The 25,049-nt window shown below is 42.6% G+C and overlaps 1 protein-coding gene across 4 annotated transcripts in view; it reads left to right on the top strand.

Moving 5' to 3' along the window:
• The window catches only part of LOC146858391 (uncharacterized), a 548,917-nt gene that overhangs the window by 294,657 nt on the left and 229,211 nt on the right, over positions 1-25,049 (top strand). For 3 of the 4 annotated variants that reach the window (XM_085649305.1, XM_085649306.1, XM_085649308.1), the window contains 2 exons: positions 13,823-13,976; positions 20,009-20,084. In XM_085649305.1, coding sequence (XP_085505431.1) covers positions 13,823-13,976; positions 20,009-20,084 — 230 coding nt within the window. The remainder of the gene's footprint in view (positions 1-13,822; positions 13,977-20,008; positions 20,085-25,049) is intronic. The other variant, XM_085649307.1, reaches the window with a different exon arrangement.

Here is a 25,049-nt window from a genome sequence, read left to right as displayed (position 1 = left end):
TCGCTTAGATTACTTATAGTATCAAATGACTTTTGAGTTTTTTCTTGTTCTTGTTCAAATCATATACAGTGCTGGAATTACATCCTCTACTTTGATCAATGTTAAGTAGGGACTAGAATAGATTGTGTTTTTAATGGTGATGCATTACATGTTTTATAAACAATAAATGGTAATCAAAATTTTTTTTTTAAAAAAACGTGAGTGTGTGAATACTATGTTCTTGAAGTACATTGGTGTGTATATATAGTCAAGGGACTGCTAGTAGACACTTGTAAAAGTATCCTATTCCCTTGGTTTTGAAGGGATCTCTCTCTACTTCCTTTGAATGATATTACTACCAGACATAACTATAATGTCACTTTAACCTTTCTTATTTTCATTGAATTTCAAGGGTTTTTTTAAAACATAAAGGTAGATATCATTACTATACCCAAGTATAGCATCACTTTAATCTTTGTTTTTTCAATGAATATCTAATTTATTTTTTAAATTACAGTAAGATCTTATTACCATACCCAAATATAATGTCACTTTAACCTTGTTTTTTTCAGTGACTTTCTGAATTCACAATGCCATGCACACTGTTGTTATCAATGAAGTCATTTCAGATGTCATTAGGGATGCTATCAATGCAGTCACTGAACATGTCATGAGTGATGTAATATGTGAGGGTACAAGCAGTGCATGGCTAGGGTGTGAGTTATAGTTACTTTAGCGCACAGGTTTTAGTTACTTGAGATAACTGGTGAATTTCAGTGGTTCTGTTAACTTAAAACATTCTGTTTTAACTGGCATTTTCACGTAACGAACGTCCCTTAAACCATTGTTTTTTCAGTGACTTTCTAAGGTTTTTTTCTTAATGTAAAGTAAGACAATTTTAGGCGTGTGTTATAGTAAATATAATGTGGCGAGAAATCTTTGCACAGAGGTGCGCAACTTATAGTAATTAGAAGGTAGTGAGTAAATTATAAATTGAAGTTATAACTATAACTGTAGAATTTCTAATGTTTGAGTATATTAAGTTGGGTTTGTTTAGAAAGAGTAAGTAAAGTATTTGTAACTATAAATTTCCCTTAACCTTTTGTTTTTTCATTGTATGTCAGTGTTTTCTTTTTTTATAAAAATGTGTTTTAAATCATAGTGGAGAATGTCATTCACTGGAGTGTCATTAAGTGGAGTTTCGTACAGTGCAGTGAAGGAGAGTGTCATAGAGTGTAGTGTCATAGAGTAGAGTATTGTAGAGTGGAATACCGTAGTGTGGAGGGTTGTAGAGTGGAGCGGGGTAAAGTGTAGTTGGGTAGACTGTAGTGACATACAGTGTAATAGCATACTGTGGAGTGGCATAGACTGAAGTGTTGCGAAATGGAGTGGCATACAGTGGAATAGTGTAGAGTGGAGTGGCATAGATGGGAGTAGCGTACAGTGGAGTGATGCTGAGTGGAATAACGTTGAGTATACTGGCGTAGAGTTTAGTGACATAAAGTGGAGTTGCATATAGTAAAATAGCATAGTGTGGAGTGTTGTACAATGGAACAGCATAGAGTGGAGTGGTATAGATTGGAGTGGTATACAGTGTAATAGAGTACAATGGATTGTCATACAGTGGAGTGGCATGTAGTGGAGTGGTGTACAGTGGAGTGGCGTACAGTGGAAAACCATACAGCGCAGTGAACACACTAAAGTGGCGTACACTGCAGTGGCATACGGTAGTTGTAGAGTGGAGTTGCGTACAGTGGAATAACATACAGTGGAGTAGCGTAGAAGGGAGGGGGCTAAAGTGGAGTGGCATAGACTGGAGTGTCATAGAATGAAGTGGCATATGGTATAATAGCATACAGCAGAGTGATGTAGATTGAAGCAGCATAGAGGGGAGTGGGATAGAGTGGAGTGGTGTACAGTGGATTAGCACAGAGAGGAGTGGTGTATAGTGGAGTGACATAGAGTGGAAAGGCATAGATTGTAATAACATACAGTGGAGTGGCGTAAAGTGGAGTGTGGTGATTGAAACAGATGTAGCGTGAAAGTGTGTGTACGGATGTAGATATAATGTGGCAGGAATATTCATTATAAGGTGTAAATAGTAATTTTTGGTAGCATGTGTGAATATTGAAAGTAGCGTTAAAGTTATAAGCTTTAAAATCCCTAGTTATATAATGTGCTGCAGTATAAACCAGTAGGTTTGCGGTATACTGTGGTACATGCAAATGGGAAATCAGCAGTGGCGGCTCGCATAGGGCGTGCTGCGAGGCGGTGGGGCGGGCCGGGGGGGGGGGGGCATGGTGGGGAGTATTAAACTTGGACATACTACGGCATGGAGGAAAGTAATGATTACTGTCCTCCATTCTGTCGTATGTCTGAGTTTACTACCCCCCACCCTGCCACTCCCCCAGCCCTGCCCCACCACCCCGCAGCATGCCCTATGCGAGCTGCCACTGGAACTCAGTATAAATTTGGCTAATGGCTGTGTTTACCAAACATGAAAGGCAGCCATGTCGTTTTCACCACTGTTTGTCTGAGGTCTGTGTTTCGCAGCGTTCTGGGTTAGGGTTTTATATGTAGGTTAGTAGTAGGTTTCCTTGTTGTTCCATAACTAGTACCACTTTATTAAGTTGGCAATAGGTAGAGAAATGTTTTTCTAATTGTCTATATATCCAGCAGTTTAGGGAGAACTGCAATTTTTTTTTAATTATTATGTAGCGCGGTAATTTGTAAGTATTACCAAGGTACTCTGTAGACTTTTTTGTGAAGATCTAAATATGTGAAAAATAGAAGGTACACTGCAGTATGCTATATTTATAAAATATAGTGTAGTACAGCGTGTTTTTTATTTTTTACCATATTGTTTTAATTAATTTTAAGTGCTGTGGTACTTCCAAGGAAGTACCATGTACATTTAAAAAAAAAAAGTTTTTGAAACTTATAAATAATTTTCCCTACCTATTACCACTTCAATAAAGTGGTAATAGTAGCGGAAATATATCAAATCTACTACTTAGCCTGTATTTAAGGATATAATACAGAACACATCTAAAATGTGCCTCAAAATATTATGGCTGCCTTTAACTTTTAAAGGGAGTTATCAGCCAATCACATAATGGTTTTTCATCGATATGTACTGCAGGGAGTCCGTGAAATACAGCGAAAGTATTGCAACTACGGATATCACTCAGTTTAAATACCTTATAATGTAAAAAATGCTTAGCCTACTTACCTGTAAAACCAAAAAGGATGATCTGCACCCCGTAATCTACAATCCTGCATAATTTCATAGAGATCTGACCGTGATTTGGTCAGCTACGTGTGAGTATAACGTCTATGGAAAAATGCATTAGTGCCCAAACGGAATTTGGACCCCATCCATCCTCTTCCAATGTAGGAAAAGGAATAGGTCTGGAAAAGTTTGTGGAGATTGTCAAATGGGAGCAAAGTTATTAATTGTGAAAATCTGAGAAATTCCTATCGTTTGGTAACCCTAACTATAACCACGGAGTGGTTACCTGTACTCTCTAATATAGATATCTTCAAAGTATATAAATGTGGAATTCAGAATAGTAAATGTATTCTTACCTATATGCACTTCCTCGATATTTTGGCTACAACATTCGGGTAAATCAATATTCACTACTCGATATTCCACAACCAACACGATATAGTAACTAATAAAATGAATGGCTGAATAAATATTCTTGTTCCAAGCCCCGTACTCTCTTGGCCATCATTCCTCTTCACCTACCAGTACCCACCAATATATTTCCCCCAGTTTTGTCTTTCCTCACTGTTACAAAATGCAACTATAGAACACGCTCAACATTTGTTAAATCACAGAATACTTCATTCGGAGGGCAGCAGACCAGTGAGAACCTGCAGCATCTGAGGAACAATCAGTCACAAGAGGTGATCTCATGAAAGCAGTGTGGGTGAGAGAGTGAACTGCTTCCATGACAGCGGACTGAGTAAACACCACGAGCAGAAGAGCCCTGAAGCCAAAGTCAAACAAGAGAAGACAAACAGTTACTAAAGCTTTTCCCACAGAAGGGTGGCAGCTTGCTGTCTGCAATCAGAAGGAACAACCGGAATTAACCAGGAAGCGCTCGCCGGCCAGATATTTGTTGAAGTTTCGGGCTGGAGGAGAATGCCATGCGTGTTTGAGTTATTCATGTGGAAAAGCAGCTATTCTAGCAGAAGCACTGTACATAGTAAAAAGCCGTGCATAAGAATGATGCAGTGGGAGTGATTATTTGAAGTCAGTCAAATTGATGATACAGAAGGATTTCACCAACGCAACAATAGGCACAGAGAGTAGATCCTTACCATGTCGATTTACATAAATTACACATGTACATTGCAAGTGCTGCCTTAGTGCTAATGTTATTAAAACTTGGATTGTTGTGATCAAGGATTCGGATTTTGAGTTCTTGTTTGAACTCCAAGCCAGATGGAGACTGAATCTGAGTTGAATTGGTGCCCAGGGAAGGCTGAGGCTCTATCGTTTGAGGTTTGTTATGAGGTGGAAGTTGTCTAAAGGTGTCTAGGTGGGCCCCTAAACACATATTTATGTGGCGTCTGTGGTGTGCCTTGGGTGTGTGTAGTTCTCCTTGCGTTGCATCTTCAATACTTCTGTGTGGCCCACATAAACCCATAAGTGTGATGTGTGTGGTCTTCATTGTGTGTCTGTGGTTTTACTTGGGTTGTGACTTCACCGCCCCTATAGACCCAATACCGTAGCACCTGAAGTTTTCCTGGGTTGCATAGATCCATGGAGACATGTGTCAGCTCCTTCCAGCCATTGGCTCTGTTGCGCTGGCAGTGACAGCATTTTCTCTGATTGCATTTGCACATCCATCTCCAAAAGAGCACGTCAGTGCCTGGGCCGATGAACCAATATTTTACTTTGACAATGCTTTTTCTTTCCATTTTGCGTTTTTAAACTAGATCTTCACATTACAGTAATTCAAACCCAATGGTACCTTTTCTTTGCACGAAGAAGAATCATGTTTTCTTATGATGTGCAATAAAGTAAAACACCTTTCCATGTCTGTCCAAAGTGCGCTTGAATGCAAAGGAGATCCAGGACCATATGGTGGACCCGGTAAACCCATTACCGTGGTCCCTTGGATTGCCCCTATGTCACTTCTGAGTGGACCCCATAGACCCAGGGAGCAATGGGTCCGCTCACTTCAGCCATTGCTTTATGCACACAGTCAGTGACAGCGTTTGGCCAGATCACATGTGCACATTTACCCAAAAAAGTGCACTTCCGTGCCAGAGCTGGTGTGCCAACATTTTACTTTGCCAATGCTTTTAATTTTTCCATTATTTGTCCTTTTTCGGCCTGTGTTTTGACAGCAAATAGACCTATTGCTTACAATATACCTGGAGTGGGCTTTGGGTCTGCCCATTTCCAGCACTGTCTTTATTCGGCCAGCTTCTTTTATATACTGGCTTGATGCTTTTTCAGTCACATCTTGGTTCAGCCTAGTGGAGCATTCACATCTCACCATATGCTCTTAGCCTTCCACCTCCATTTGAGTGCTTGATGTGACCTCATGGCGAACTATTTTTCAACTACAGCCCTTTTTATTTGAAATATCAGTAAAATGACTGAATCGGAGGCAACAGAGCCTTCAACGCAGTGCACTGTTTTCCTTTTGTTTGTCCGGCTTTAATGCGCTTACACTGTAAGCATTAGCATATTAATCACATACCTATTTGTTGGGCCAGTGCTTCTTTATATATTTTTTGTCCTCCCGTGTGTTTAAGCTATGTCTTTAGGTTACTGTCATTCAAAGCCAATGGCACTTTTTCTTTGCACCATTAAGAAGCATATTTTCACGTGATGTGCATTATACTAGAAATACTCTCCGCACCAGTTCCGATCACGCCTGGCTTCTAGGAAGCTCAAATATTGTTCTAAAAAGTTTACATGCAATAGTTAATTTATTTTTAAATTAAAAACTTTTATTGCAAGCAGCTGGCTGCCACATTTAGGCAACAGTATGGTGTTTCTGCTTTTTATTTTGTTGGTGGCATATGCTTACATGTTTTTAAAAAAAGAATAACATTTGCCGCAGGTTGCCTAGCCTGGCTTTGCCAAGGCTTGTTTTTCTGTTCTTCCTTGGACAGATTATCTTTGCTATTTGGTTATAAAGGTGCCTGGATGACTTTATTGGGCAGTTAGTCCTGTATTAATTTGCTTGGATTAGAATTAATTTTACCTTTGCTGATTATTGCATCCTTGAAGTGAACACGGACATAGTCCACCAACAACACTGCTGGGATTTTACATGGTCAGTCACTGGTTAAGCTCATTCACTAATGTTAGCCAAATGTTAACATGAATATTTAATTGAACCCTACGCTTATCTCACAAAAACGTCTCGATAAATAAAACAAATATATAATCAATCGACGTCTCCAGTAGCCGTGGTTTAAATTTTAAAGGTGTATATTTGATGTAATTAATATTATAGCTTCTTTTATGTAGCATTAGTGACTTTAAATTTGAAGCTTTGTAGCACTGCAAATAACAGATGTATATATTAGCAAACTCAATGGACTCCCATTATAAACCTTGAAAAGATGAAAGGCTGTCGAGATCCAACATTTGGTGTGCAGACTACACACAGATCTCAGGCGCAAGTGCTTCACTCACTAAGCTATCATACACATAGCCTATGTCTCATATAAAAACCCAGGCTATAAGCTGAAAGGAGTCTCACTGATTCTTAGTTTTTGAGATTTGAAACGGCTGATGGGGCTGGGGTGCAGTCAGCCGTACAAAGCACATGCATATGGCTGGATCTGTTGGCACAGCAGCATGTGCCAGCACAGATAGGAAGCCTCCTTTCTGCCAGCAAGCCTCTACATGGGAGTGCTGCTGTCAAGTGGCGAAGCTGTTTACGTGTCTCATTCTCATGTGGCCTTGGTTCTAATCCTGGCATTCGCACTTTACCTCTTTGACCCTCGTTAGGAGTGGCCCGGTGAATTTCACATCCAGTGTCACCACATATATCACAATTACGCGCACTGTGGCGAAAACTGCGCGGCCAGTCTCCCTCACAGCTATTCCCAGGTCAGTTTCAGCAGGTGGAGCGTGCCAAACTTCGCTCACGTCACCGCTGTCATTGCTGTCTCACTATAGTACTGCGAAGCACCATTTAGTGTCACACTACATGCACAAACGGCACTTTTCACAGGAGGTCTGCCAATGACATCATCAGTGGATGACTCTCAGAATGTGGCACTGCACAATCTTTATTATTCATGGAATCCAGCACTGAATATAGTCATGCAAGACTGTGCTCTCTGAGCTGTTTTAAATCTAACCTTAAAATGGAACTGTGGTATAATCTGGGTTAATATAAATTAACTGTACGTTTATTTTGTGTTCAGTCATTACTTCTCTGGTTACTTCTCTGACATCGACGGGAGGTTGTTACTGACCAAGATAACTAAGTGAAAACCTGGGCACATGCACTGGCGAAGCCACATAAACTAGAAACTGCTTAACAATATTTTTAATATAGCAATTAAAGCACCATAATAAAAATACATCATGTTATGTTCTTTGGTGTGGGGATGACTATAAGACTCGGAGGAAGGTATGTGAGCTAAACTAATGCTCCATTATGATTGCCCTCTCCAAAACATCTGTTCCTTTATCTACTCCCATGCTGTTCTGCACTATCCTAGTCTAAATGGCCCAGTCCTCCCCAGACTCTCTGCCCAGCGTCTGGGCCAGGCATTAGTGTCTGGTGTCTTTGTTGTGGCTGAGATGCCTCACAAAAGGACATCGCCTCCTTCCTTAGAGAAACATGAGACATCTCTGACATGACAGCTCCTCTCTCCTTACAGAAGGACAATTTAACGTTAAACCCGCCCCCCCCCTTCACTTGCGAGAACCCCTTGGTGTCCATCCACGCATCAGTCTTACGAACTCAGAGTTTGTTAAGTCAGCTGTGCTCCTCCCACTGCCGAGGATGGTGTAATGTCCATGTCTGAATAGTTGGAAGATGGTCTCTGCTCTCAGAATGGACGAGATACTGTGACTGATGTCGACCGTGGTGGAACGCGGTAGGTATGTTTTCTTGAACTTGGTGTGACTAATGGTTCTGTTGGTCTGAGAGATTGTGTTGATATTCATTCGGAGTTTGAGGTGCCTTCAGGTGATTTGCTAGAAGAAAGTTGTATTGACTGTGGTGTGAAAACTGATACAGTTGATACAACAAACTGGGATGAGATGCTTCTTGAGTCCTCAAACGCTTTCTTAGCTATCGCCAAGTCTGCAAGCCCCACATTCTTTCTCGTCCTGGTTTGAAGAGTGGTGTTGATGTTGTCAATGGGAATCTGTTGTTTTGTCAATCCGGGTAATGTGAGTCTCTTCTCCTTACCTCCCTTGTGTGACTGATTACGATCGCTGCGCATTCCCATTTCCTTGGTCTTTGTTGGGTGCATTTGCGTCTTGGTTTCAGTGTGTGGCTATGTTAACACATTTTCACCGGTTTGTGTCCTCTTCATTCTTTGTGGGTCTGCTATTGTCCGTGCCACTTTTAAAGAAGGCACCCCTGTTAGGCACCTCTTCAGACGTGTCTGTTAGGCTGAACGTCCTTGTGACACAAAATAACTTAGTGTTCCCGCAGCTCGATTGGCCTCACTCCTGAATAACCAGGAAGCAGTGGCGGCTCCTCCACTGAGGGGGAATAACGTCGCCCCACTGCTTTTCAGCAATGGAAGGAAAAGTAAAATGATAATAACTGAAAATTATTATCATTTTATTTTTACATATTGCAGGCGCTGCAGCTTTGCCAGGTGGGGCAGGGCTGCTCTGCTGACAGAGCAGGGGATGGGAGGAGAGGAGTGGTTTGCACTCCCTAAAGTGCGAATTAATGTTTGGCAGGCCCTACAGGGCCGGCCAAACATTCATGCGCACTAAGCATGTTCTCCACCCGGGCTGCATTACAGCCTGAGTGGAGAACATTCCCAGGCTCCCTATCCCCGTCTGAGCGCTGTGGTTTGGCGCTCAGACCAATCACAACGGTGCACTGCAGCGTTGTGATTGGCTCAGGGGAGCTTAAGCCTGGGTGCTTCTGGTGCCTTGTTCTGGCCAGCAGAGAAGAGACGCGGCGAGGGAGGACGCGAGGACGGGCGCAGCGAGGAGGTAAGTTGAATTTAATTCTTTTTCTTTTTTATTTACACCTCGTCCCCGTCCGTCCCCCTCCTCCCACCCCACCACCACCTACCCCTGACGGCTGCCACTGTCTGCATTGCTCTCCTCTTCTGAAGAATGTTTCGGATGACGTCATTGGGTGTCATGTCATTGGCTGTACTATCTTGAAGCTAGCTGATCTTTGTTCTGGTACTCCTTGCCTTAAATGCCCTTTGCTTCCCTTTCAGTCTCCTGTGTCTTTGTCAATAGGGTGTGCAGATTTTTTTTTCTCATCAATGTTTTGAGGTGTAATAGTTTGACTTAGATGGCTTTTCTGCTCTTGCCCTCCTTAGGATTTCCCTTAAAAAGTGTTTTTCTCAAGGAACTTGGGCTGTGTAGTTAATTTCAGTCAACCCTCAAAGATTTGCAGTCGAATGGCATCCTAATTTGTTAATGTGTTAAGAGAGCAATGTTTGCACCAGGGTTCTAGCCTTGTAACAAAAGCAGCTAAAGGTTTGCCTGGCTTCCGGTGTGCTTATTTGAAAACATGACATTCGTGGTTCACATTCTGCATAAGGTGGAAATGTTCACTCAAAGCTACTGTGTACGTCTCGGTCTTTCTTGTAGAGGATGTGGGGCCCAGTGCCTAATTTGAGCCAGTAGGGGGCACTGGCATCCGCACTTATTTTTGGGGTCCGGCACTTATTTTTATGCATCAGTTATGCCCTGAGTGCAAGAGAGGGAAAAACACACACATTGGAAATGCAGGGAAGAAACGATGGCAAAACCATCACAAAGGGAGTAAACGGGAACCTACAAGAGGTTCGCCACTCTCTGCATACCACACACTTACCACTATCCTGCTGAATGGACCTGGCTCATTTGCATAGTTGTTATTTGCATGACGCTTGGATTTTTCACAATCCCTGTGACTTCAGTGATGTGATATTGATGGCAGCACCTCCATTCTGAAACTTGTTCCAGCATCACCAGGCCCTCCAACCAGCAGTGTATTTTGGGTTCCAAAAAGTAACTCAGCACAGGTAGCGAGTAAAGTTGTCATCCAGGCCTTTTGGCATTATATTCGTCCCTGTCACCTTAACTCTCTCTCGGTTCTCATGAGTGGAAACATGATCCCTGTTTAAACACATGGATATGAAAAACCTGTCACATACAACCCAACATCTTATAGCGAGTGAGTGAATATAATCCACCTTAGAACGCTGATATCATTTTTTATGAAACAGGTACTCCGTAAGTGCAAAAGTTGAAGCAACCCTGTACAGTATACAACCTCTCACATCTGGCAATGATACTTTGATGAAGATCACGTTGTCAATCGTATGCCCAGATGCTTCGTAGTGTCAATTGTTGTATCTGAGATATCAAGCACTAGACTACATCCTAAGCGGCTCACTGTACATAGCAAAAGGTGCAGCCATTTTGAATACATACGTCAGCAGACTTTCACTGTGGTATCATGACACAGCCTATAGGTACGGATGAGGAACATTCGAGCTCAACTCATGGCCGTTTTAAGAACATCCAGATCTGAATGCTTCAATGCTCAAACTGACTCTATCCCAAAATATCTTATTTTATCTTGCATAATAAAACATATTACTGCCTCATCCAGAAACCATCTGAAATGGTTTTGTAATTGGGATACATTTGAAGAATAGAAGGAGTATGTCTGGGACACTTCAATCTGGTTCTTGGAAACGCACCCCAGTGGAAGGTGCATTTCAGGATCCACATTGAGTCCGTGGGGTGAAAGAGGGACAGACTGAGCGGGAGAGGTCAGGGAGGTCAGAGTCACGAGGGGTGGACCCTAAGGCAGGGTCCGTAGGCCACACAGGGTGTAAGAGGGTAGAACATACAAGAATGGCTAATCAGACAAAAGGGCAGGACAGGGAGTTGGTCACAGAATCTGCTGCAGATGTCTACAAAAGTATGTAGTGGTGAGAATCGCTGCGGGTCTATTTCAGGAATGAAAAAATAATTTGGAGAGCTTTTCTGAGGTTTGGCCTACAATTTGAGAGGATTTGGGAAATTATACAGTTATACAAGTACGGTGCCTGTTCTGAGAAAAAAACGACAGAAAGAAATCTCCTTGGAGACTTCACATCCTAATTAATTAATGGTACTCAGCCTTCTTGCTTTGAAAAAATCATCATGGTGAGGTGTGGCGCTGCGGCCAGGGCGACTGACTCCGGAATCTGGGGATCACGGCTCGATCCTTGGCGCCGGCGGCAGATAAGCCCAGCACCATGTGACTCTGGGCAATAGCTTGCTTAATCTTCCTGACGGCCCCCAGCGCCTAGAGACCCTTACGGGTAATGTTTGCGCTTTACAAATGTGGAAATATATATATTATCTACTGGCGGTCGCCAGTAGATAGTTATAGTTAGGACCGAGTTCCCATAGGAAATCTGAAAATTCTATTTTGAATAACTTTGGCGCCGTTTGACTTATCTTCGTGAAATTTTCAAAACTAATGGGGCGCTCCGCTCAGCTCCTACCCTGAAAGTCTCGGGGTGATTCGTCAAGCGGGGGCTGAGAAAAAAGGGGGGTCCCAAAACGCGTTTTCCCCATGCATTTTCCCATAGGACCTTTAGTCGAAGGTACAGCCCGAACGGCTGAACAGAATTACTTGAAATTTGGCAAAGAGGTAGTCCTCAGGTCAGGCATGTGCCTTTTGCATATATGGTGTCAATCTGTTCAGTAGTTCCTGAGAAAATTGCAGTTAAAAGTACATAAATATCTATATGCGCGCACGGTGCGCGCACCATAACGTGCGCGAGCGTAATTCTGATTGGTGGTTACATGTCAGTCAACATTCGAATCAGTCAAAATCAGGAAGTGTCGGCCGCCATTTTGTGTGTTTTGTGTGTGACAGTGAAAAAGAAAGGTGGAGAACGTGAAAAGGGGGCAGGGTAGAGAGTTCCTGACCCCCTAGCCTTTGTCAGGGGGTCCCTGAAAGACCCCGAAGGGTGAAAAAAACATTGTTTTCTTTTTTTTTTTAATCGCGGGGTGCGCGGTGAAAAACCTTAAAAAAAAAAAAACACATTTTAAACGAGCTATTCCATATTACAGGATACAGTCAATCTGTAACTATATACATAGGTAGCTTATTGTAAATTCACTTAAAAAACCATAGGTTTCACACACGTTAAAAAACCTTGCAAATTCACTTAAAAAACCATATGTTATAGTTAGCTGGACATTTCACTCGTAAAAAACCATTGAAATTCCCCCGTTATAGTTAGTTCAGATAACTAAAACTCGCGCGACCGCCACTCTATCACAAGGATGATGTCATCAGTGATGTCATGAGTGATGCCACTGACCATGTCATGAGTGATGTAATATGTGACTTCATGAGCAGTGGATTGCGGGCGCGCGAGTTATAGTCATCTGAACTAACTATAACGGGGGAATTTCAATGGTTTTTTACGAGTGAAATGACCAGCTAAGTATAACGTGTGAAACCTATGGTTTTTTAAGTGAATATAGATATATATGTAGCCAACATCATGCTGCATTTTTGGGGCTGGATTCACAGACTGCATTCACAGACCATAGCTCACACCCTTGCTATGCACTGCTTCTACCCTCTCATATCACAGCACTCATGACATGTTCAGTGACTGCATTGATGACATCCCTAATGACATCTGAAATTACATAATTGATAACCACACTGTGCATGGCTGGGGCGCTGGTTATAGTTACTTTAGGGCACGAATTAGGGTTACTTGAAATAACTATCATTGGGGAATTTCAGTGGTTTTGTTCATTTAAAACAGTTTGATTTAACTGACATTTTCATCTAATTATAACGTCCCTTTAGCCTTCGGTTTTTTCAGTAAATATATATTAGATTACTGTGATCAAGACTAATGGCCGAAACACATTGGTGAGGCTGCATTGTTGCAAATAAACACTACGAAGCATCAAGGAGTGTCCGGGTGTTCCTTGACGTAAGGGACAGAAGTGGCGATAATTTGGGCTTCCAGGGCCCAACCCGCACCGTCACTGTTGTAACCCCTGGTCTCTAGATTTTTGGTGGAGTGGAATATATATATATTACAAATAATAGTATTGATTAATTAATTGATAAATTAGAACAAATACAACATTTCTTTAAAAAAATAACATTTCTTTAAAAAAAGTAAAAATTATTTTAATTAATAAAATACAGAACTTTTAGCCAAGTTTACTAATAAATAAATAAAAAATGTTGGGGTTGGGTATTCTTTTAAACCATTGTTTAAAATGTAACATTTATAAATTAAAATATTATATGTGTTATTTACTACACATTTAATTTGATGAGCCAATGTTCTGTTACATTTCATTTTATTAGGGGCAGGTTAATAATAAATATGTTCCATTATTTTACATTCTTATTTCACATTAAGCTATTTCAAATTTGAGTAAATAATGAGGTTTCACCCTCTCATTTGAGGATGAGAAACACATTCAAGTCTACACCTAGGCGTATGCCTCCAATCAGAAATTCTGAATAGCAATAAAAATGGACCCGTACACATAGACATCTTACACTTTTGGCCCTTTATATTTACCTTTGTGAATCAGGTTGTATGAAATTCTATGATGATACATGTAATTTTTATCTCACTACCTTACATATCGCTCCATTGTCTTGTCCAGCCAAGCGAGGCAGAAGCAGCACTGAAGACACATGGACCAGCGTTGTCCATTCAAGAGTTCCAGGCTGTGATCAACAAACACTTCTTCAGAGACCTTTACAGCCTGCTGAACAAAGAGGACCTGAGCCCCCTCACTGTCCACGATCCCACGCAAGGTGAGGTTTTCTGTCTATCTAGAGCTCAGAAGTGGCCATAACGTGAAGCAACACACATCACTCTACAAAACCACCCAGTAAATTCACATAGAACATCAAGTGTGGGCACGCCCTGCTAAATAATGCCTTGAAAAGTGAGATTCTCTGTACATTGCCGCCCTTTGTAAGATACATGATTCTAAACAAAAGTAGTCCTCTCTCATGAGCAAGAGGAGTAGAAGCTACTTGTAATTCATGATCCCTAGCAAGGTACGCTCATTTGCATAGCAGAAGGTGACCCAGCCCCTCGTAAAATACATGATGTTTTGCAAACTAAGCTGTTCTGTACATCAAAAAGTGACACAGTCCCTAGTAAAATACACGATGCTTTGCAAAGTACGCTGTTCTGTACATCAAGGTGTGACACAGCATATAAACACATGAAAATATGCAAGATTAGCTTCTCTTTACAGAAGGAGGGGTGGCGACTTCTCGTAAAATACGTCTCCCATGCAAGAGGATACATTCTGTCGCTATAGCAAGAGGAGAGTCACAGCCTTATAAAATGCGCCATCCCATGGAAGACGAGGTCCTGTGACTTCTCAGTAAAAGTAGGAAAAGTGACTCATAATTAATGAGTCAATTGACATCAGGTCCTCAATCTCCACAGTAGCTTGGTGTGGAGTCCATCATAACGAGTAGTGCTGTAGACAGTGAGGTCTTCCAGCAGTATAGCAAGTAAGACCCTCATAATCAATGATCTTACAAGGTGAGGACCCCTCTATCTCACCGGTAAGAGAAGACCTTGTGACCGTCTCCACTTCCCCAGCAGAAGTAGACCACTGCAGACACTGCCACTCCAGAAGGTCACAATGATGCTTCACCAGCGGGAGATGCCTACACGCTGAGCGCAGTCTACGTGGAGGTCTCCAGTTCACAGCAGGACACCGAGAACTTCACCGAGAAGTCCACAGAACACAGAGTGGACAACCTGACAGAAGAGAAACACTCACAAAATCAGATTCTCCAGTCTCAGCAAGAAGAGAGTGAGACTCATACGTATTACAATTATAAGAAAAGACTACAATCCCTACCCTTTTAGGAAGTAGAGTGAGACCACTGGAAAGAGGAGAGCGAGCTACTCATAATGGAATCCTACGCAAGCAGTCAATATTTATGGCTAAAGCAGGAGGCCTGAGATGGTTTCTTAATATGATACCTTGCAAAGTAACACACTATAGCTGTAGAAAGAAAGAAACGAGGCACTAGCAGGCTGTGATTCCACAAAAGGATTGTAGGTGAAAATATCGAGCACAGAAATATCAAACTACTCGTACATTGATTCCAAAATGTTGGCTAACACTCTATTGTCAAGTTAAACATGCACAGGGAAGAATAGATTTACGATTCTATCTCCGCAGATATTGAGGACGTGTGTGTGTGTGTCATGTTTCTATGATGAAGAGTGAATCATGGTTGTGTCAGCTGTAACAGATATGTGACCAGCTGCTGAGCCTGTGTTGATAAGCATGAGAAGTAGGCAGAGAACCAGTCTTTGTGAATGTTGTGTTTGAGGTTGTGTTTGATTTGTAGGTATGGTGTCTGCATGGTCTGGGGGGTCAGTGTAGGATGTGAGGTGTAGCTATGTGTGATGATCGCTTACCCTTGGCCTTTCCCGACCCAAATCAGGCCAAAGAGGTGACAGAGTTGTCCTCAGCCGCCGTTACCCGAGGGTGCCCGGGCAGTGGGATGCCTTAGTGGTTTGATGCCTAGACAGTCAGTGGAAGTAGGAGAGGGGGGCCTGAGATGGCATCGCAAGCAAAAGCTGCTCTAGAGTGGAACACTTATGGGCCTAGAGGACATTGACTGGTCAGTTTGATTCTGGGAAAGGCAGGAATTTGAAAACAGGTCGCCATGGGCATTCAGAGTATAATACAGGCAAGTAAAGAGCTTCCTCAGGGGTGTAGGGTCCTTCTGAGCCTACCTGGTTCTGGTTGACTGGCTTAGAATGAGGGGAACGAGGGAAAATGTGTGCACAGTTGTCTTGAAAGCAGTAATGCGGACAAGTGCAGTGACTAAACCAATGTAGGCCTGGCATGCGTGAGACCTCTATAGGTACTCATGCATTTTGGGGTAACTCATCTGCAGAGCTCAAAGCTCTGCCTGACTGGGCTGCACTTAAAGTGTATCCCAATCAGACTAACAGATTGTGGCAGCTGAAATCCAGTTAGGGCCACAAGACTGTTTCGATACACTCTTAGTAGAGAAGCAATCTACCAATTCCCTATGTTTAAGTCCATTCAGTTCCCCGTATCTGGCGTCTTTCAGCATGTGGATTGTGTGTTTGTGCTGTGTATTACATGCTGTGACTCCATGTGCTAGGTGAATTGTGTCCACTGCCAGGAGACAATGATTTCCTTTAGGCTGCCTTGTGTACATAGCTGCATGCAGTCTCCCCCCTGCACCCCAGTCCAGCAGCACGTCCTTTAGGGCTCAGAGGAATCCACATTAACATACTGCTAAGCCTCTGCTCCTTTGGGATACAGAAGACATGATCAAATGTCCCTCCTGGTCCATCCAGGGAGCTTACCCCTAATTAATATATCCACACTGTGTCCTGTGGTCATCGTTGACCTACCAACTAACAGCCTCATGCATCAAGCCAAAATCCAGTCGGTAAAATACCGATTCGCTAATAGCTCCCGGTATTGATTTAAAAATACCCAATCCCAATGCATCAACCCAAAAGCAAAAATCGCTATTTAAGGAATCCTTAAATAGCGATTCCTTAAATAGCGATAGCATTTAAGGAATCCCAAATTGAGATTCCTTAATTTAAGGAATCTCAATTTGGGATTCCTTAAATGCAATGCATGAAAGTTAAAAAATTAGCGAATTCGCTAATAGGGGGAGCAAATTACCATGAAGATGAACTGCATGGTAATTTGCTAAAAGTTTGAAAAATGCACTTTTGTGCATTTTTCAAAGTTTCATGTTGCGCACACACATGCCCTTAGAGCATGTGTGTGTGCAACATAGGTGCACATATCAATTTCAGGGGTGCAATGGGGTGTCATTTTGACACCCTTGCACCCTTGAAATTGCATGAGCAATTTGCGAGAACCTACTGGTACTCGCTATTTGCTCATGCAATCTCCAATTCATTCCTATGGGCCTGAAGGCCCATAGGAATGATTGGGATGGCATTCCTTAATTGCTACTCGCAATTTGCTAGTAGCAATTAAGGAAAGTTAAGGAATCGCTATTTGAATAGCGATTCCTACATGCATAGCCTTTTGCTATTCCTTATTAGCGAATCCTTATTTTTCGCTAATAAGGAATCGCAAATGCCAATGTTGATGAATATGCCCCTAACTTGGGGGATGTCTGGAAATTACAGACATCCCCGCTCAGCAAGTGTACACTGTATCTTTTGTAATGCACATTCCTTTGCCCATTTGGTACCCACCTAATTGCGTACATTATAGAAAGGCCCGCAAAGGTGTGCCCTGCCCTGGAATGGCCACATTTATGGATTTTCAACCATGGACATCTTTTGAATGGACCTGCTTCCCATCAGTGCTACCAGGAATTACATAACAAATGACCATCCAGTGCCATGTCCTTGAATTTGTCGTTGCACCCGACTAAAGAGAATTTGAGCACCTCATGTTGCCGTATCTTATTCCACACCCACAAGGCTGACTCGCAGTCTAGCACATCATAGGAGGCAGAGCCCTGCTGGTGCGCCTTGTAGTAAAGACTAGAGCGGTCCTGCCCTTGACTGGAGAGGACCTTCTTGATCATGAGAGTGAGAGCGAAGGCCAACTCTTCTGGATGTGAAGGTGACTCAAGAAGCTGTGCCTGCCCTTGAGCTATGATAGGCTGCTGCTAGCTGTCCATGACTGGCCCAGATGGAATCTGCTTCAACTGAAGTTTGAGCATGTACTTGGACCATTGAAGGCCTGGACATGTTGATAGGCATGCTCTGTCGCTAACCAGTCTGGATTAGAGGGAACCTTAACCCCCCTGTTTTCAGCCAGAGAAGAATGAGAAGGGTTGTACCTTTGATGCAAAGTTCCCTGTGGTGTCTCTCTTTGGCTGAGGTTGGTTGCCTTGGTCCCGTAAGTAATTCAATCATCTATTTAAGTCTTCTGGTACTAGAGATATTACGGTTTACAGATGCAATGGGTTTCTATCTATTAACTACCAGTTTCTCCATTTGAGTGAAAAGTGAGAACCCGTGGGTCGAGTGCGTGCACCCAGTCCTGTGGGTACCGCTGCCGAAGAGACACATAGGGCCCGATTCACAAAGGGACTTACAACTCCTAAAGTTATGAGTACAGAGTCTAGGCACTTGTGGTGTAGTCTCCGCACTCGAGGCAGAATCTGCACTCAGGGTGGAATCCCCGCATTGCAGTGTGGGGATTCCACCCTGAGGGTGGATGGTTCACCATGAGTGTGGACACTCCGCACTCGTAAATTTACCAGTCATAATTCTCTTTGTGAATCGGCCCTCAGTCTGAGAAGAGCCATCTAATATATGCAAGCGCCTTAAAGAGAATATATGACTTTACAAAGCATGCAATTACAACGTATGCCTTTACAACGCAGTCTTTACATCGCAACTACCATTACATTGAATGGTTTTACAACGCATGGCATTACAACGCATTTTTAAAAACTACCATTACAATGCATTCCATTACAACGTATACCATTAAAATGCATACCATTACAACGCATAATACTTTTAGGGCAACAGTACGGTAAGTGTTGGATAGTGTAGGGGTAAAAATTACTATTCCCACTCCAGTCAGTGCAACAGTAGGGAAAGTGTTGGATAGTGTAGGGTTAAAAATGACTATTCCCATGTACCCTAAAACCCATACTCACCCTAATACTAAAAAAATCTCCATTACTTACCTTGTAATGCATTGTAATGGCATGCGTTGTAATGGTATGCGGTGTAATGGCATGCGTTGTAGTGACATGCGTTGTAATGGCATGCATTTTAATGGCATGCGATGTAAAGGCAGTTGCATTGTAACAGTTGCATTGTAAAGGTAGGTCGTTGTAATGACTGCATTGTAATGGATGTTTCCCCTTAAAGTTCGCAATCCTTGGATGCTTACCTTGTGTGCTGAGTTGGTGTTAATTTGATATTATTTTGATTATAGCACCTGTAAATGTGCTTGGATTTGAATCACTTTGAAGGCGCTAGATCAGTCTGCTTTATGTTGTTGTTTAATGTAACCCTCCCACTTTACCTCCTTGTAAATGAGGATCTTTTCTTTTTAAAAGAAATACATCGTTCTAGATATGGAGTTTACTGTGTATGTATTTACTGTGCCATATTGACTGTGACTTCAAACCCTACTCCTATAACCTTGGGTAAACCAGCCTTAGCTGCCCTTGGAAAGTCAAATGTACAAATGAAACAATTTGTCTCGCCAAGTGAGGTACAGTAATACCCGAAGTCCTGCATTCCCTGCGGGAAACATCAGAACCCTCACACCTTACCCCTCTTTTCCCCCCTGCATACCACCAGGTAATCATTGACTGTCCCATGAACCAGAGAGAAGGCCTCACACTGATGTACCCCCAAACCATAGCAATGATTATCCGAGCTATAGAAAGAGAGTGTTAGAAGTACCACCCTCACAGAACATGACCCCATACAAGATGGACTATCCGATTGTACAGCACAAGAAGTGAGACCTTCCTATAGAACCATCTCCCACACGGGAACAGTCCCGAGATCTAGAACAAGGAAACAACGTGACTCTCACAAAGGAAAGTGAGAGGCCCTCGTGACCTTTGACCCACGGAGTCTCTCATAATTCATTATTAAACATGACTCCTGGATGAATATTTCCCAGTACACTCACACGACTTAAATTATTCCTTCTGTCCAATGTGTATAAACTATTGTTGCGATAAAGATATGCTTGAGAGCTGCCTTATGGGGAAACTTTTTTAAACTGATATTGGGTAAATTGTTGTTGAATTCTGTTGCTTCGACAAACCAGGGTATATTTATTTCCTTTAAGCAGAGACCCAGTGGAGCCATGCAACCAGAACAGCGATACTCCCCAGAACCAGGCCTCAAGACAGAAGGCAGGCAAGGTACTGTACCTTTACAGGTCATCCATAGTATCGCCTTAGAGAGGGGGTGGGGGAGCTCTCTGTCGTCAATGCACAGAAGAATCCAGCAAAACCACTCTCTACATAGAAATATAGCTTTAGTCTTAAGTTTTGCTTATCGAGTAAACAAGAAAGTAGGAGGTTTTCTGGGATCTAAAAATATGTATGAATTTTGTAGGAAAATGTTAATAGGACATTTTTTTATTTGTTTATTTTTTGTCTTTTTAAAGTACATTTATTCAAAGCTTTGGATCAATAATAAACTGTGCAAAATATCCGAAAAGCACTAGAGTGCTTATTCATGAGAGCTCTGCATCACTTTTGCACCACTTATGGTGGAACATGCGTGACGCATGGCTCTCAGTCGCACCCTCTGTGGCTTTAAGTGGCCTCATAAATCTTTAGTAAGGCAATGCAGCGCAAATTGCTGCATCGCCTTACTCTGCACCCGGTAGCGGTTCCATGGGCGTTGCGGTAGGTTATCTCATGCAGCACCCATGGATTTTGGCGCTGCCCCAGATTTACCAAATCATGTAAACCTGGGAAGTTCCAAATCTGTATGCCTCCTGGGGTAAGGCATAACGAGGAGAAATATGTTTATTTCTCCTAATTTGTTCCTCTTTCTATGTGTGCTGCATGGCTATTGTCTATTGTCCACGAGTGTACCCATACTAGCTCGTTTGGTATTGGCTTCCCTTTGTCGATTTCACCCTCTTGTACAGGTTGCACTCTTTTGTTAGCCGAATTACGTTTTACAGTGATTAAATTAATATGGGTTGTTTTTAAGTACAGTGGCAGCACACATAGAAACAACGGAGGCACCCTTGCACCATAGTGCAAGGTTGCATGGCGCAAGGGTGTCTACATTGGAGATAGGCTGCCGAAATGGCACCAACACAGTGAGAAAGAATAGGAATGCACCATATTGCATAAATATGGTGCATTCCTGCCCTATTACTTTGGCGTGTGGCAGCGCAGAAAGGTGCCTTTCTGCGCTGCCCTACGCCAAAATCCCATAAATGAGGGCCAAGGGTGCTGATTTATGAGAGCCCTTTGTCACTTTTGCACCACTTAAAGTGGTACATGCACGATGCAGGGCTCTCAATCCGAATTATGAAGCCACACAAAGCCACCCTATGTTGCTTTGAGTGGCCTCATAATTCTTGAGTAAGGCAACGCAGCGAAAATCGCTGCATCACCTTACTCTGTGCCCAGGCGGTGTTCCATGGACGTTGCGGTGGGTTTTCCACACAACACCCATGGATTTTGATGCTGCCCCAGATTTACAAAATCATGTAAACCTGAGGAACAACCAAATCCGTACGCCTCCCGAGGAGGGGCGTAACGAGCCTATCAAAGGGCAAACCAGGGGAATAGTAGCTGCAAGTACCCCAGGCATTCTCTATTTGTCACCTTTGTCTAAACACATCCTGTGTAGCATGTCCCACAATGCTTCTCTTCTGCTGCCAGCAGACCCAGGTACCCTACGCCTCATCTGCCAGGCTCCTCAATCTAGGTATTAGTTCTGCCGGGTCCATGAACAATGTACTCTGACTTGTTACACATACCTTTTTGTTGTATCCATGCATAGCATCTCCATAATCATTCAGATTTTTAGCAGCACCGGATGTTTTCCCACAGGGAAGACTTAATCCTAGTCTACGCTGGTCATCTGGTTTTTCGCACAACCCGCCAGGACATCGAAAGATACATCACCTTTTTTTCTGGTAATGTTACTGACCTAGGTTTGCTCAATACACAAAAAAATCTTGTTCTTAAGTTGAGGATCTATTTTCTGCTCTCCTGGACGAGAAAGTAGTCTGGAAAAAGGAAAATGTTGCATGTTGCATCCATCCTCCAGAACACCACCACATCGATCCCACACAGGACTCCAGCCTCTCATTTACTAATAGAAACCATTGCTAAACAATTCCCTGGACAGGCCAATCTTAACTAACCGAACGCAATGACACCAGACCACCTTTTATGGCCAGGGATCGGCTCCCGTCAGTGTCCACCCTTCACCATAAAAAGCACCTAGACTTTCAAAGCACTATAGGACCATAGAGATGGTAGAAGAGTGATAGACCAAAGCTGATAACAGAACATAGCATCACAGGAATGCAGGATACGGGAGAAGCTTGACGACCCTTGGCCATACTCTTGCGTTAGACTGCGCACAGTGCTAGCGACAACTGAACACAGGACTTGTTTGGGCTCTTACTGCAAGGAATGATGCGTGTGGGCTACAGGTCTGAGGAATTTGCCCCCCCCTACCGGTAATAAAACCTAGCCTTGCCTGAGCTTTCTGCCCATTCGGTCACCGAACTGTAATATTTTTCTCTTTCACTAAGAGAGGCCATGGGGTGAACCCATGTGGTTGGCTGCAGAGGCCAGTCACATGGGTTTCACTTTCCATAGCATCCGTCGTTGGTCCAGCACTCACTGATACATGCGGTACTTGGCTCCCCTCTTATCTTAGGAATCTGCCAAATTCCACTACCTCCAATATTTGTCTGTGCAAATCTGACACCGACGACTCCCTATTCCAGGCCACCACAGTGGCACAGTGCCAAGCTGTCTTACTCAAAACCCTCAAGCGCAGCCGGCAGCAGCTGCCATTTGATTCAAATGGATTTGGGCCAGCACTTTGTTTCTAATATTTAAACAATTTCACTAGGCCAAAATCTTTTGGTGGAAAGTAATTTACAATGGAGCATTAACGTCCATGGAAATAACTTCTCTTAAACGTACATCACATTGTGAGCCCTGGTCTTTGCTGGGAGAGACTGCCTTGGCTTCATCATATCCAAGCATGGCCGTCTAAATTGTTCCAAGAATCTTCAGTAACCACTACCAGGAGTTTTCAGGCAACAATAAAAATGTAAAGATAACTCTGGTGATTAATGATCCTGCTGGAGAGGTGAGTATTGTCGAGTTGCAGTTTTGTCTCATAATAAAATAGCACAGAGGAATAATACGCCTCCTGCTGAAAAGAATGTGTACAATGCAGGGTACAGAGCTGTATTTTATGCGGAAAGCACAGTGGGTTACTGCTTTCATCACAGAGATCCTTTTGTTACTTGAGGTTCTTAAGTTATAATCCTAATATAGCACAGTGCCCTATGAACTGTCATCAAAGGGCTGCATGCAAACTGTATGATATACGTTAAAACATGTTTTTCCCCAGTCTTTCATTATCCTAATGTTGCTAAAAGTGTTCGTTTGGGTAGAAACACATTCTTATTAGTAAAGCAAACCCCAACCACTGAGTTTCTGCTTCTCCAGACCAAATACTCTTAAAATATACTGCTCACTAGTATGGATAAAATTTGATTCTTACACCTTGTAATCCTCATTGTTTTATGAAACATTACCTGTGGGCTGATTTACACACTATGATTCATTGTCTCTCTATAATGTGCATGTGATGTAAAGTGCTCTGACACCCTACACTGGTATGGGTTGCGCTGTAAAACTAATGATATTCACATGAGAGAGGGTATATGAAGAAATGTGGGCAGAGTTGGCGGGTGGTAGGGAGGGAATCAGTGAAGAAGGAAGTCATTGAGGGGGGCGCTAAAAAAGATTGTCAGGCTGGGCGCTACCAGCCGTAAAGCAGGCCCTGACCACGGTGAATGCTCCTGATCAAAGTCCTCCAAAGCACCCAATATCCTCCATGACCCCTTTTGTTTTTTTCTACCCAAAAACCGAGGTATTGGGAACTGGTCAATCAAATTTAAAGCAAGTATTGAAGATCAGAACTCTGCAGTGCTGGAGACGGGATTTAGACTATATACAATGTATTGTAACTCTGTTTCTTAAAAATATGAAAAATACAAAATAGAATTATATTGCTTTTCTTACAGTCGCTATTAGAATGAACAATCATGGGGTGAAAAATTCAAAAGGGGCTCAGATATTTTGTGCATTCTGGTATTATCAGATTTCTGTCATAGGTGCTCTGGACCGCACCAGTCATCACGGCAATATCTTCATCCACATATTAATGCAACACTGTCTACACAGATCAACCGTCCAAGATAAAGGTGAAACTTCAAAGGGCTGAAAGCCAAGACCCCCTTGATTATCTTTTGGCATTAGGGGTCTTACAGCATGACTTCTTCCCCGATTTAAATTGTTTTATTTAATTTATAGAAAGCATAGCCACCACCCATGGATTTCTGCTGCTAGGCAGCAAGCAAGAAATGTCCATCTCAACAAAGTCCATCTTATTACACGCCAAAGTGAAACGCTTTTAAGACTTTGCGAAAGGCCATCTTGGTTGTAGGCTTATGCTGCTCAACTGAGATAGAATCCCACAATGACGCAGCAACAGCAAAATGCCCAGCCCCCCACTTTGGATTTGGAGCGCCACTAAGTTCTTATCTAGTGATCACATGAGTCGCACTACATTGAAAGCGAGCCGCCAGTAATGAGGACTCCATTGCTTAGTCTTATATACAGCATAAAGAACCTGGCATTGGATTCAGTCATGAAGGTGCATGGACACAGATGTACTGGCCATGTTAGTACCTGTCACGCGGGTGCAGGTCAGAACACCAAAGTCAAAAATAACAGCATAGAATACCAACTCCAGAAGACCAACAACAAGTGTATAGTCGAGGGAAGTATATATAGGATATTTATCTTTAATGTAAGTAGATGTCGAGTTAAGAATAGTAAATCTGTTCTTGCCTTGGCCTTATAGTAGTAGACAATATTCTGCAGTTGATATTCTTGTAGGTTCGATATCAAATCCTCGATATTGTGGTACTGTGGTTCAAGCAGTTTTGTATGGAAAGCAGCAACTGGGCCAGCAGTTACTGCAGTGAGCCACAATGTAAATTGTTACTATAATCTAGTTTACCAGAATAACTGCAGTACCTAGAACACCGAAGGACTCTTGAACTTTTGTACACAGGCATTTCAGGGTAATTTTATACT

The sequence above is a fragment of the Triturus cristatus genome, chromosome 3_2, assembly GCF_964204655.1.
Source record: "Triturus cristatus chromosome 3_2, aTriCri1.1, whole genome shotgun sequence".
Classification (NCBI taxonomy): Eukaryota; Metazoa; Chordata; class Amphibia; order Caudata; family Salamandridae; genus Triturus; species Triturus cristatus.
Note: the sequence above shows the minus strand (reverse complement) of the source record. Positions and strands in the feature narration are given on the sequence as shown.